General features: G+C 43.0%; 1 protein-coding gene across 10 annotated transcripts in view; it reads right to left on the bottom strand.

The window, feature by feature from the left end:
• Positions 1-4,357, bottom strand: part of RBMS1 (RNA binding motif single stranded interacting protein 1) — a 217,308-nt gene extending 212,951 nt beyond the window's left edge. For 4 of the 10 annotated variants that reach the window (XM_036422239.2, XM_036422241.2, XM_036422244.2 and 1 more), the window contains exon 1: positions 3,834-4,353. In XM_036422239.2, the coding sequence (XP_036278132.1) occupies positions 3,834-3,908 (75 nt within the window). In that variant the 5' untranslated portion in view covers positions 3,909-4,353. Of the gene's footprint in view, positions 1-3,833 lie in introns of all 10 variants that reach the window. The other 6 variants (XM_036422247.2, XM_036422246.2, XM_036422245.2 and 3 more) reach the window with 6 other exon arrangements.
• Between the last annotated feature and the right edge of the window lie 9,130 nt (positions 4,358-13,487).

Here is a 13,487-nt window from a genome sequence, read left to right as displayed (position 1 = left end):
CAGAAATTCAACTCACAAAAACTGTTTTGTTCTAGTGGCCTTCATTAATAGAATCCTAAATTATATTACTTATTATTTTCCAGATTTTGAATCTCAGTTCAGGTATGTTCTTTGGCATACACTTATACCAAATGGCTCTAAAACAAACATTTTTTTTTTTAGCATAGAAAAACAATACTGCTGAATACATAAAACTTAAAAACCAAGCTTTCATTATAATATATTTTATAGAAACATTTTGTTAACTATAAATAAAGATCACAAAATTTGTCAAATTGCTTTTAGCTAGCACAAAAAGTAGCTACATCAAGTAAATAACATTTTGTACTTCCCTTTCTTCAAAAGACAGAATAAGTGCTTCAATTCCCATAAATATTTGCATGCATTCAATGGTAATAAGGTAAGTTGTAATATATTTGAAATAAGTAGACTGCAATTGAAGGGTTGCTTTCTACAATAAGTGAAATTAATACATCCATTGTATAAAAACATTTAATACACATCTTTAGAAAAATACACTGAATTATCTGTGTAGTTTCAAAGTGGATACCAAATTTAATTTTTCATAATCTAGCATATGTCATTTAATATAATTCAGAAAACCCTTTAGAACAAGATGTGCTTATATGAGAAGGTATATCAAACTGCATCTTAGAATGAATGTGTCAGGTGACAAAGAGCACCTGCTGTGATAAGACCATCCTGACAGAGAGGCAAAAAACACAACAAGCGTGTAAAATCAGGTTACTTGAAATTTATGTTGCTCTACACTAAGCAATTATGAAAATTTCACAATCTCATTTCCACTCATATCCTGCCCTTCCAAAGCCTCCTCAAATGTACTTTATGTTTAATGCAACCATGTTATTTTCCAATAATTTCCTCTTTCTGTCAAAGACCGAAGTATACCAATATGGTCACACACTGTCATAAAACTCCATAGATTTTTTTGTTGTTGTTGTTTGCTAATAAAATGTACAAGTAGCCAATAGAATTTTTATGGGGAAAATTACTAAATAAGTTTTCCAAAACAGACTCTGATGAAATGATTAACACAAGAAAAATAATTTGACAAATGTGAATTTTTAAAAGGATGATAACAAAACTCATTTTCAAGGGCCATGTTAATGGGTATCTATTCCGATGAAAAGAAATTCCACCCATTTGTTCTTCCTCAGTTTAAAACAATCACATCCAGCTTGTGATCGATGTTTATGGCAGATACCACTGTGTAAAATAACCATGCCATTCCTCAGTTTTTGATATAGCTTCCAATCAGAAGTTTTCAAAACAACTCTGACTAGTAAACATATCACTGTACATAAACAGTGATGTTTTCTATCCCATACTTCAGGAAGGCCAAACTGCACCCACAGGCAAGGATCATCACTATAGACAACAGATTCCAAGTGAGTTTGTTAACTCATTAGGTAGATTAGGCAACACTTGTTTTAAAACTAAAAATCAAAATAAGTCTTTCTCTCTCTCTCTCTCTCTCTCTCTCTCTCTCTCTCAAAATCAAAATAAGTCTCTCTCTCTCTCTCTCTCTCTCTCTCTCTCTCTCTCTCTCTCTCTCTCTCTCTCATTTACTTGTACTACCATGTTACCAGCAGATATGTAAGGAAGAAAAAAAAGGACTATGTGTCCGAAATGTGATTATCTAAAATCTGATTCGTCACTTTACATTTTAGGAGATGCCCCTTTCTGAAATAATCAAGATACTTTACAATAGGGAATTTATATTTAATTATCAAATTTTAATACCATTTATATAGGTCAAGTGAGTATATATGTCCTTCCCCGGAAACAAAGAGATTCAGAGTAATAGCATTTCAGATTTCATAGTAGCAACCGCAAGATATGTTTTGAGAATGTCATTTACCGTAACACAAATCAATATTAAATGCTTTATGCAGGAAGCACACTTTCAGAAAATGGGCCCTAAAGCTTTCTGGGATCCGACCCTAATTACCAGAGCAGGCTCTTGCCGTTTGTCTCTCTCTTCAATTATTTATGGGGCAAAAAGAGCCAAATGGTATTGCATTAGCTATATTAAATGCTACGCACTTGGTTTCAAACTTACTAATGGTAGATAAAAATTACTAAGGTGAATGTGCCTGTAGAAACAAGGCCTTTTTCCTTTACCTGAGTGTATGTATTTATTATTCATATAGTTAAGTGTTGACTAGGCTGTTCCTTGGCGACCCAACACTGCATAATTTAAACAAGTGCATTAAACATATATGCTGTCTAAAAGGTAGTGCATTGATTACACCTCAAAATTTCTTTGAACAACTCATATTTACAATGTAGCTCACACACACACACACACACACACACACACACACACACACAAATGTATCTCCCTCCGGCCCCTGAAAACAAATTTATGGGGACCACACAGAAATGAATAATGGCCATCCTTGCTGCTACCCTGTCGCTGCTTTCTGGTGCCCCAAAGTAAAGTAAGAATGGGGGTGGGGGTTGAGAATGAAGCCCTTGAGGGCTAGGAAATGTCGGGTCTCTATGCTGACAAGTGTCCTTTTGGACAAATACGGTTGTAAGTGCACAACATGGACCACCCGCACTGTAAGAAAGGACAGCTTATCGGGGTTGAATCAGAGACTCTTTGCACCAGGCCAGAAATGCCCTCTGCCGCAAGCAGGTCGTGATTACAACCTCCCAAAGAAAGTTCAGACGCTGCATCCACGTTTGATTCTTTTGTGATCTCGAGGGCTCCTGGAGTCCTGACAGGAGATGCTAATTGCTGTAGAAGGCTGGTGCATCCACCTTCCACCTTCCCAAACTGTGGGAGAAGCTTCCAAAGTAGTGAAATCCTCACTCCTCGTGGATATGGAGATATATATGAGTTCAGGGGCATCCAATTATTGTAAAATTAAGGTAGGCTCATTAACCAAGCACCTAGGGACCCTAGAAAGCCAGTAGTAGCAATGTGTAGGGCTACACGTCATCGGCTGGGTTGCCTAAGAATATGCCACGGCCACTTTTGAGAAAGCACCATTGGAAATAGATCTGTGATAAACACACGAGGTAGTATTTTTCTGAACTAAACACAAAGTCACTTCTCTCTCTGCCATGAAATCTGCCCATTGTCCCTCCTAAGCAAAAGCTACCTTTCTCTTTGGGAAAAGATTCAAAGGGACATCAATGAACGCTGCGTGGACTTTGGCCACTTTCCTACCCAAAACACCAGCGTAAAAGTGGGAATCAGTAACCAGGTGAAGTGCCACACCGCACAAAGATCAAGGCAGGCGAGGGGCGGGCGCTGGGGCCGCAGACGGGAGGCAAACGTCCCGTCCCCCCACCCCCGGCTCCGGCCCCAGGAATCGCTCCCGCGCGCGCGGGAGACGAAGGGGCGTCTCCGGGAAGTGGGGTGGGGGGCTCCGAGGCACTCCAGGGGAAGCCAAGAGTTACTGATCGCAGGGCGGGGCCGAGGGGAGGGAGGGGGTCGGAAAGCCGCACAGCCAGCCAGCGGGTCCCACCGCGGGCTCCAGGCGTCGGCAGCGCCGCAGCCAAGCTCGGCGAGAGGCTCGGCCAAGGGGCTCGGCAAAGGGGCGCCGCTCGGGCCCCGCGACCCTCCCTTCTCCGGGGCCAGGAAGGAGCTGGCGGCTCTTTCCTGTCTAGTCTCTCCCCCCGCGGCTTTCTGTAACTCGATCCCGCACCCGCTCCCCCGGCGGCCGCCGCCCAGGCCGGCGCTATAGTTAGCAGCCTCCCTCCCCGCAACTCCGCCGCCGCCGCGGGCCGGGCGCGCGCCCCTCCCTCCCGGGCCCGAGCCGCGCGCCCCCGGCGCCCCCACCCCGGCGCCCCTTTACCTTCGCCTGCAGATACTGGGGGTAGTAGTAGGTGGCGTACTGAGGGTACATCTGCTGTTTCCACACTTTGCCCATGAAGCTGGAAGGGAGCCTGCGGCGCAGGGTCGCGGGCACTTTGGGGTTTCCAAGTCTCGATCTCTCCTGCCTCTCCCTTTCCGGCGGCGGCGGCGGCGGCTGCTGCCGCTGCTCCACCTCCCAGCCCGGACGAGAGGTCCTCCTCCTCCTTCTCCTCTCCTCCTCCTCCTCCTCCTCTTTCTCTTCCTCCTCCTTCTCCTCCTCCCAGGTAGAAAGACACTGCAGGACGCAGAGGGCACCCCGGGCCGGGCGCTCCCAAGGAGTTGCCTCCGGGAGCCCGGCTGCTCCGGCTCCGCCACGGGCTGGCGCGCTGGCCGCTCGGCGCGGGCGGGCGGGCGGGCGGCGGGCAGGCGGAGCGGGGCCGGGAGGGGATCAATAGGAGCGGAAAGTGCGGCGGCGGCGGCTGCGATCGGTGCCAGGCGGCATCTGGGGTGGGTGCGCCGATGGGGAGCGGGGAGAGGGGCCGGCGCGCGGCGGCCGTGGGGGAAGGGCGGGCGGCGGGGGCGGGGCCTGGGCGCCGGGAAGCCGGGACCCGCGGGAGGTGAGGGCTGAGTTTAAACCACTCCTCACCTCCCAGACCCTCCCCGACCCTCCCCGGCTCGGCGATTGGGCGCGCGCCGAAACCCCGGGAGCCCAGATTGCGCTTTGTGTCGGGGGTTGGAGGTGGTATGGGGGACCCCCGCTTAAGAACTGTAGAGTGGACACCTCGTTTGCTCTCACGAGTTTTTTAGCTTCGCCATGGGGAGGGGAGGAGGTAAGAGGGAAGAGGAGGAAATCTGATATATCTCTCACTTCCCTCCCGCCCAGTGATTTATTTTTTCACAAGGGAAGGAAAAAAATGATTTAGTATCCAACCGCAAGGCTGGAGTCCGGACACCTGGGTTCGGTTCACCCCTTTCCCCCACCCCCACCCCAACCCCAGGCCACACAGCACTGCTTTTCTAGGTGACCTTGGGAAGGTTGGTGTCCTTCGGTTTGGTTTTCCCAGATGTGAGAGGTGAAACCGTGCCCTCTGCACAAGGGGAGGCGAAGCTTGGAGACACGCGCGCGCGCTCGCGCAGACACACACACACACATACACACACACACACACACACACTCACTCACTCACTCACTCACTCCCAACAAATAGACGGATCCTTCTAAAGGGGATATACCGCTAAGAGGCAGAATGTTATTATTAGAGGACACAATATAGACATCAGCTTTTCTCTGCCTCTTTCTAATACTGCCAGTCTGTCAACTCCCACTCAGGAGCCAGGAAACTCCCTGAGTTTGGAATATTTTAAGGCCATTTTGAAAGTCACGCTGGCATATTGTTGCAGTGTGTTTTCAGTGACATAAAAAAATCAATCTCTCTCTTCCTGCCTCTCTCCATCTCCTAGTTGTCACAGCCCTAGAGAGCCCCAGACAGCGTTGGTTCAGTTCACTACAATAGCTGGATATAATTTAATGGAGTTAATTGGTCCCTGAAGCTGCCTGTAGAAAGGAAGACTTTGTATATTCTAGCTCAAAAAGAGGTAATGCCAAAATGTACAAACAGGAGAAGCAAGAAAGACTCCAAATTGGCGTGCTTGCACATCTAATAAGATGAAATAAAAAAATTCATTTGTTGTTAAATAGAGCTTGATTGCTTTGTTTTGTCATTTTGGTTTTCTGAGAGGCTGTTTTCTTAACAGCACAAAGGTAAATCAAAGTTAAGTGGGATGCATGATTTTGCTAAACAGTGACAGTTTTATATGATTACATTTCAAAGCAGGTTTACTTTAAAACAATGAAATAGTGAACTGAAACCTTTGTAATCTTTATATGATTTAGACACATTTCTAGGTTATACATTTTGACAAGACAAAATAAATCTGAGTTCATATGAGAACATATTGGATATTCCAGGAGGCAAATCATGTTATCTTTAAAAAATAATAATAATAACAGTTAACTGCCGAAACAGATTTGGCTCAATGGATAGAGCGTAGGCCTGCGGACCTAAAGGTCCCAGATTCTATTCCGGTCAAGGGCATGTACCTTGGTTGCTGGCACATCCCCAGTAAGGAGTGTGCAGGAGGTAGCTGATCGGATGTTTCTCTCTCATCGATGTTTCTAACTCTCTATCCCTCTCTCTTCCTCTCTGTAAAAAATCAATAAAATATATTTTTTTAATTAAAAAAAATAACAGTTAACATGTGAAATCCCATAGGGATACTAGTATTTACTGAGCAACATTGTGGGCACTACTGAGGTTCATGTTAATCTGAAGGTTGCAGTTGTTAGCTGTACAACTCTGAGCACTTAAATAGTTCTCTATATTGTTTCATTGTGGAACCCTTCAGTGTTTTTGAGCAGGGAACTGATATGAACTAACCCGTGCACAGACTAGGAATGATGATTTGGAGAAATGACTGAGGAAGGAAACAAGTTAAGAACAATCTCAGAAGTTCTAGGCTTGAGGTGATAAGAGAAATTACCAAACTTAGACTGTTCTACTTTATTCCGGCTGATGAAATTCAGCCTGTTTTAGAGAGCCCAGAAGCTCACCCACAATTATGTAGACACTTGATTTATGACTGAGTTGGTATTACAGAGCAGTGGAGAAAGAATGAGCTTTTCAATAAAAGATTCTGGGTCAATTGGCTATTCATATGGAAAAAATGAAACTGGAGCCTTGCCTCACAAAAGGGGAAGGAAAAAAGTTCAAGTGAATGAAAGACCTAGATGAAAAAAACAGAACTATAAAGTTGTTAGGAAAACATATAGGGAACTATCTTTGTAGCCTTGAGTTAGGAAAAGATTAATAAGGTAACCAAGAGTACAAGATTGATCAATTTGACTATATAAAATTCAGAACACTGATCCATCAAAGGACTCCATCAAGAAAATGAAAAGGCAGGCCACAAAATAGTTATTTGTAATCTATATAACTACCAAAGCTTAATGTGCACAATGTATAAAGGACTCCTTGAAATCAGTAAGGAGCTGAAACTGGTTTGGTTCAGTGGATAGAGCATCAGCCTGTGGACTGAAAGGTCCCAGGTTCGATTCCAGTCAAGGGCATGTACCTTGGTTGTGGGCACATCTCCGGTAGAGGATGTGCAGGAGGCAGCTGATCAATGTTTTCTCTCTCATCGATGTTTCTAACTCTCTATCCCTCTCTCTTCCTCTCTGTAAAAACTCAATAAAATATATATTTTTTAAAAGAAATCAGTAAGGGAAAGAAAAACAACTCCTGTTAGAATATGAGCAAGAGCATGAACTTGTGCATTTCACGGAGGAGGAAGCACCAGTGTCCCTATAAGATGAAAAGATGCTCACCCTCAGTATGAAAGGAAATGCAAACCAAAATGATAAGATACCATTTCACTCTCAGCAGACTGGCAACAATTACGCACTCTGAAAATATTAACAGTAGGTAACGATGTGAAAAGGGGGGGAAATCTTAAAAATACTGCTTACTGGTTAAAGTGTAAATTGGTACAACCTCCATTTGAAAAAAAAATCAGTTTGGCTTTACCAAAGTTCATTTGCATGTGTGCCAGGACACAGTAATTCCACTTGCAAGTACTAGTATATACCTCAAAGAAGTTCTTCTATATGTGCACCATGAAAAATATACAGGATTGTTCATAATATACTAAAAATAACTCAAATGTCTATCAACGATAGGATGGGTAAAAAGGCTATAGAATGTGCATAAAGTAGAACACTTGCAGCGGTGAAAATAAATATATTCAATACTACAGCTAAAACCGTCAACATGGATTGCTTCAAAATTGATGTTGAAGATGCAAGTCAACATAAAACATGATTCCATTTGTGTAAAGTTGTGTAAGAAGAGGTAGTAAAAGAAACTATAAAGAAAAGTAAGGGGAATATAACACAGAATGCAGAATAGAAGTTATCTCTGAAGAAGAAGGGGCAGATAGTGGGAGAGAACAGAGAGAACTTATTACAGATGGTAATGCTTCCTGGTTTGCACTAGGTTGTGGATCCGTAGAAGCATATTTCAATATTTTTCTTTAAGTGATTCATAGACTCTTTTGAAATGTTGCTGTATTTTGTACTAACACGTTTTAAAAGCAAAACTCACTTTTTCATTTTAATCACGATCAATTTCAAACAAATACAAAAGTAGAGAGAATAAAATAATTCCCTGTTCTTAACATCAAACTTCAACATTTATTAGCATTCTAGAGGCCCAGTGTGTGATTGAAATTGCGCAAGGAGGCACCCTGCCTCCTGCTATGGGAGGAGGCACACCTTGGGGGGCCAGGCCCCTGGCCTGACTGTCAGCGTCGCCTGGCCACCTGCCCGTGTTCACTCCAGGGCTGCCTGAGCTGCTGTGCGGGCTGGGGCAGGCTCCCTGCTCTGTCTCCACCTTTGATCCAGGCCTCACCTGCCCGCTCAACCTCCTCCTGTCTGGTCGTGACCCATTACAGAGTTCTGGCCTACTTTGCATTATACATACACACACACACACACACACACACACACACGCGCGCGCGCGCGCGCACACACACACTAGAGGACTGGTAAATGAAATTTGTGCACGGGGATAGGAGAGGGAGTGTCCCTCAGCCTAGCCTGCACCCTCTCCAATCTGGGACATCCCTCTCACAATCCAGGACTGCTGGCTTCCAACTGCTCGCCTGCCTGCCTTCCTGATTGCCCCTAACTTCTTCTGTCTGCCAGCCTGATCACCCCCTAACCACTCACCTGCCAGCTTGATTGATGTCTAACTGCTCCCCTGGCAGTCCGTTTGCCCCCAGCTTCCCTCCTCTGCCAGCCTGGTCACTTCTAACTGCCCTCCTTTGCAGAGTTTATTGCCTTCAACTGCCCTCCCTTATAGGCCTGATCCCTCTCAAATGCCCTCCCTCACAGGCCTGGTGGCTCCCAACTGCCCTCCCCTACTTGCCTGATCACCCACAATTGCCCTCTCTTGCAGGCCTGGTCCCTCCCAACTACCTTCTCCTGCAGGCCATCTTGTGTCCACTTAGGGGCAAGATCTTTGACCACATGGGGGCAGCCATCTTGTGTGTTGGAGTGATGGTCAATCTGCATATTACTCTTTTATTAGATAGGATAGAGGCCTGGTGCATGGGTGGGGGCCGGCTGGTTTGCCCTGAAGGTGTCCCGGATCAGGGTGGTAGTTCCCTTGAGGAATGAAGTGGTCTGAGCGAAGGGCCTTTGGAGGTTTGCAGGCCAGCCATGCCCCCCAGCAACCCAAGCAGAGGCCCTGGTATCTGGGATATATTTACCTTCTATGATTGAAAGTTTGAAGTCTGGAGTGGAGCCAAGCCTCCTGCTGGCTCTGTGGTGGCAGCTGTTTCTATTTGGATTTGTTTACTTTCTATAATTGAAACTTTGTAGCCTTGAGTGGAGGCTTAGGCAGGCAAGGGCAGGCAGAAAGCTTGGCTTCTTCCATTGCTGGGGAAATGCCTCCCTCCTACTCTTTGTGGCTGTAGCTATCTTGGTTGGGTTTATTTGCATACTTGCTCTGATTGGCTGGTGGGTGTGGCTTATGGGGCGGATGATGGTTAATTAGTATATTATTTTATTGGGTAGGGTAGATATAGATTGTCATTTGTATTTCACACACACATTTTTGTTTTTCTGGAGTGTTTTGAAGCAAATCCCAAACATACTATCATTTCATTGGCAACAATTTTAATATCTATCTCTAACAAATGAGAATTTTTAAAAGATACAATATCATAATCACATTTAATAAAATTGACAATAATTTGTTAAGATCAACTAACAAATGAACAGTTCTTGTTCATTTTTCTCCAATTATCTGAATATCACTTTTCTGTAGTTCATTTGTTTAAATCAGGATGAAACCATGTCCACATATTAAATTTGGTTGATATATCCCTTAAGTCTAATTAAAAGTTTACCCCCATACATACATACTCACTTTCTAAAATATATATTTTATTGATTTTTTTTTACAGGGATGAAAGGAGAGGGATAGAGAGTTAGAAACATTGATGAGAGAGAAACATTAATCTGCTGCCTCCTGCACACCCCCTACTGGGGATAGGCCTACAACCAAGGTACATGCCCTTGACTGGAATCAAACCTGGGACCCTTCAGTTCACAGGCCAATGCTCTATCCACTGAGCCAAACCGGTCAGGGCACACATTCACTTTTTAACTTGCTATTTATTCGCTGAAGAAATTTGGTCACTTGTGCTACAGAATTTCCCACATGGCTGAATGCAACCTTGCAATGTCATTTAAAGTGATTGTTAGGTCCAGAGGTTTAACTATGTGTGGCTTCATTTTTTATTTTGTTATTTTTCTGGCAAAAGAAATGCTTCATAGACCTAGCCAGTTTGGTTCAGTGGATAGAGCATCAGCCTGAGGACCGAAAGGTCCCAAGTTTGATTCTGGTCAAGGGCACATGCTGCAGGAGGCAGCTAATAGTTAATTCTCTCTCATCATTGATATTTCTATCTTTCCCTTTCCCTTCCTCTCTGAAATCAATAAAAATATATTTAAAAAAACACAACACTTCATAGATGGCGCTAAACACACATAAGTAATATGATATGCATCACATCAGGCGACATACAATGTTTGGTTGTTTCATTTTTAATAATGTTAAGATTGATCAAATATTCAGATTATATTTGTCTGACTTATCCATTAAAATTGTCCCTTGTTTTAATATTCATGAGTGTTACTTCAATTTATTATTTCATCAGAAATTAAAAAATTGTGGGTTTTATAATTTTGTCATTTCTTCTGTACTTATTAGTTTGATATTGTCCATGATGAAGAACTTTTCCCCTTCAACTCTGGTTAACTTGAAATACAATTTGGACAGAAAATCAGGATAAATTTTCCCCTGTTTGCCTATTTTCACAGTAATGAGTTGATGCCATAGGAAACTCCGAAGCCAACCAGTTTTAAGTAACATTCTAAACTTGTGAATTTTTATACATTTGACTTGTTTTAATCCATCCCAATCATTATTCTTGTTGATGCTCAAATTGTTCCATCTTTAACCAAGGGTAGATCCTTTGAATTGATTATTGTGTGTGTGTGTGTGTGTGTGTGTGTGTGTGTGTGTTTTGTTTGTTTGTTTTTATCAATACCAGATTCCAATAGTCTTAAATAGATTTTTTTTTTCTTTTCTTCCCAGCATCATAAGATCATCCCAGGTTCTTGTGCAGCTCATGCTCAAGTTTGGATCAGCTATTTCTGTGAGAAACCTTAGCTTTCTCTTAAAACATAAATAATAATAATAATAATAATAATAATAATAGCAAATTATTTTAAACTAGAGGCCCAGTGCACAATTCCTGCACCAGTGGGGTACCTTGGTCTGGTTCTGTGGGGATTGGGATGAATCTGTGCACTGGGCCTCTGACATCCCCTGAGGGATCCCAGATTGTGAGAGGGTGCAGGCCAGGCCGAGGGACCCCACCCCTGCAAGAATGTGTGTACTGGGCCTCTAATATATAAATAAGACCTTTGGTTAATCTCTTCCCACCTTTTACCCTCCCCATTTCCCTCTGAGATTCATCAGTCTGTTCCAAGTTTTTATGCCTGTGCATTGAGCGTCTTCCCCCTGGTGGTCAGTGCGTGTCATAACACTGGTCAAATGGTCTAATAGTCAAGGTGTCATTTAGGCTTTTAAATATATAGATGTGTTCTTCATACTTATCACATATAAGGGGAGATGTTCATGAAAAATTTTTTTTTAAATATGTTTTTATTGGTTTCAGAGAGAGGAAGGAAGAGGGAGAAGAATTAGTAACATCAGTCAGCTGCCTCCTGCATGCCCCCTAATAGAGATCCAGCCCACAACCTGGGCATGTGCCCTGACCAGGAATTGAACAGAGACATCTGGTTCATGGGTCAACACTCAACCACTGAGCAACACCATCAGGGCTCACAAAAGATTTTTAATGAAATATGTGCCCTTAGGAGAGCATGAACTCTTGAGTGATTTTCTGCAAGAGAAGGTATACATTTATGCTTTCACCAATGTTTAAGAAACATCCTGTATGTGCAGCACATTGGGGATACATTTGACTTCGTGTATCCTTGCACAGAGCTTATGATCTAGTGAGAGAGACAATGATAAACTCTATGAAGAAAACAACTGGATAATGAGAGAAGAGAAACTTTGTGGGTGTTGGGTTAGAAATTTTTAGTAGAGTAGTCAGGGAAAACCACTTGAAGGAGACACGCTGAATAAGAATGAGTCAGCCATAAGAACCTTGTGTAAGGTGAAAGGTGAGGCATTGTGTCCTTGTAGAAGCAGCAGCAAGTTAAAGACTTTGAGGCACAAATTGTCCCATCTGAGATCTACAGTCTGGTTTCAATATTATAACCAGAGGTAAACTTTTTTTATTACAGTTAATCAGAAGTGGACCAAACAAATTAGCACTGATTAATGCCTTTGTTCTATTGCCATCTGCCTGGGAGTACTGAAATAATTGAAGGATAAAATTAGAAATTTTGCTATAAAAAAGTCCCTGTGCTAGAGCATCGGTGAATTGGAAATGGGATTTAGATTCATCAGGACAACTGCATACAAAACTTGGAGAGTTATTGCCTGCCAGCATGGCTCAGTGTTTGAGCATCAACCTATGAACCAGGAGGTCACCATTTGATTCCTAGTCAAGGCACATACCCGGGGTTGCAGGCTCTATCCCCCAAGTGGGACATGGGGGAAGCAGCCGATCAAGGATTCTCTCTCACCATTAATATTTCTATCTCTCTCTCCCTTTCCCTTCCTCTCTGAAATCGAAAAAAATATATTTTTTAAAAATAGAGAGTTACTGATCTGTGAGTACTCTTATTTCCCCATTGGGTAACTGGGTGATATCTGCAATACATTTACTGAACAATGCAACCAGAAAGGCCACATAGGGTAGAGTTCTTAGAGGGTTAAACAAATGAGGATGTAGATAGAAAGGAACCAGTGGTTATAATTTACAATGAAGTTTTGTCATGAATAGGGAGTTGTTTTACAGTCTTCAGGGAAGGTTATGTATTTCTCAAATATTTAGCTTCAGGCCATATTTTGTGGAGCCCTGTCAAAAGAAACTAAAATCTTATTATCTTTTTTAAAAATTCTCATCCAAGGATATGATGCTTTTATTGATTTTTAGTTGAGAGGAGAGAGAGAGAGAAACATCGATGTAAAAGAGAAACATTGATCAGTTGCATCCCATAAGTGCCTGAACCCTTGGAATGTTCCCTGACCGGGAATCAACTTGCCACCTTTTGGTGTATAGGACAATGCTCCAACCAATTGAGCTACCTGGCCAGGACATCATTATCTTTCTCAGTAGTAATATTCTTAAAGAATTTTTTCACCCAAATGAAACACAAATATGAAAAATTTCAGAATGTGTCCTTATCCCCCAGCAGAGTTTGAGAAGCACTTAATTCGCTCTTTTTAAAACCACAGCTCATCAATTCCTTTCTGACTAAAACCTTTTCATTATTCAGATTTATTGACTCCCACTACCTTACCTCTTGGCTTGTAATTCTTTTCTCTTCCATGTCTGCTCCTTCCAACCCTCACCATATTGTTGTACAACTCCAACTAGCTTTAGC

This window comes from Pipistrellus kuhlii, unplaced genomic scaffold, assembly GCF_014108245.1.
Source record: "Pipistrellus kuhlii isolate mPipKuh1 unplaced genomic scaffold, mPipKuh1.p scaffold_m20_p_7, whole genome shotgun sequence".
NCBI classification, from domain to species: domain Eukaryota; kingdom Metazoa; phylum Chordata; class Mammalia; order Chiroptera; family Vespertilionidae; genus Pipistrellus; species Pipistrellus kuhlii.
This window is presented reverse-complemented; position numbering and strand designations above follow the sequence as displayed.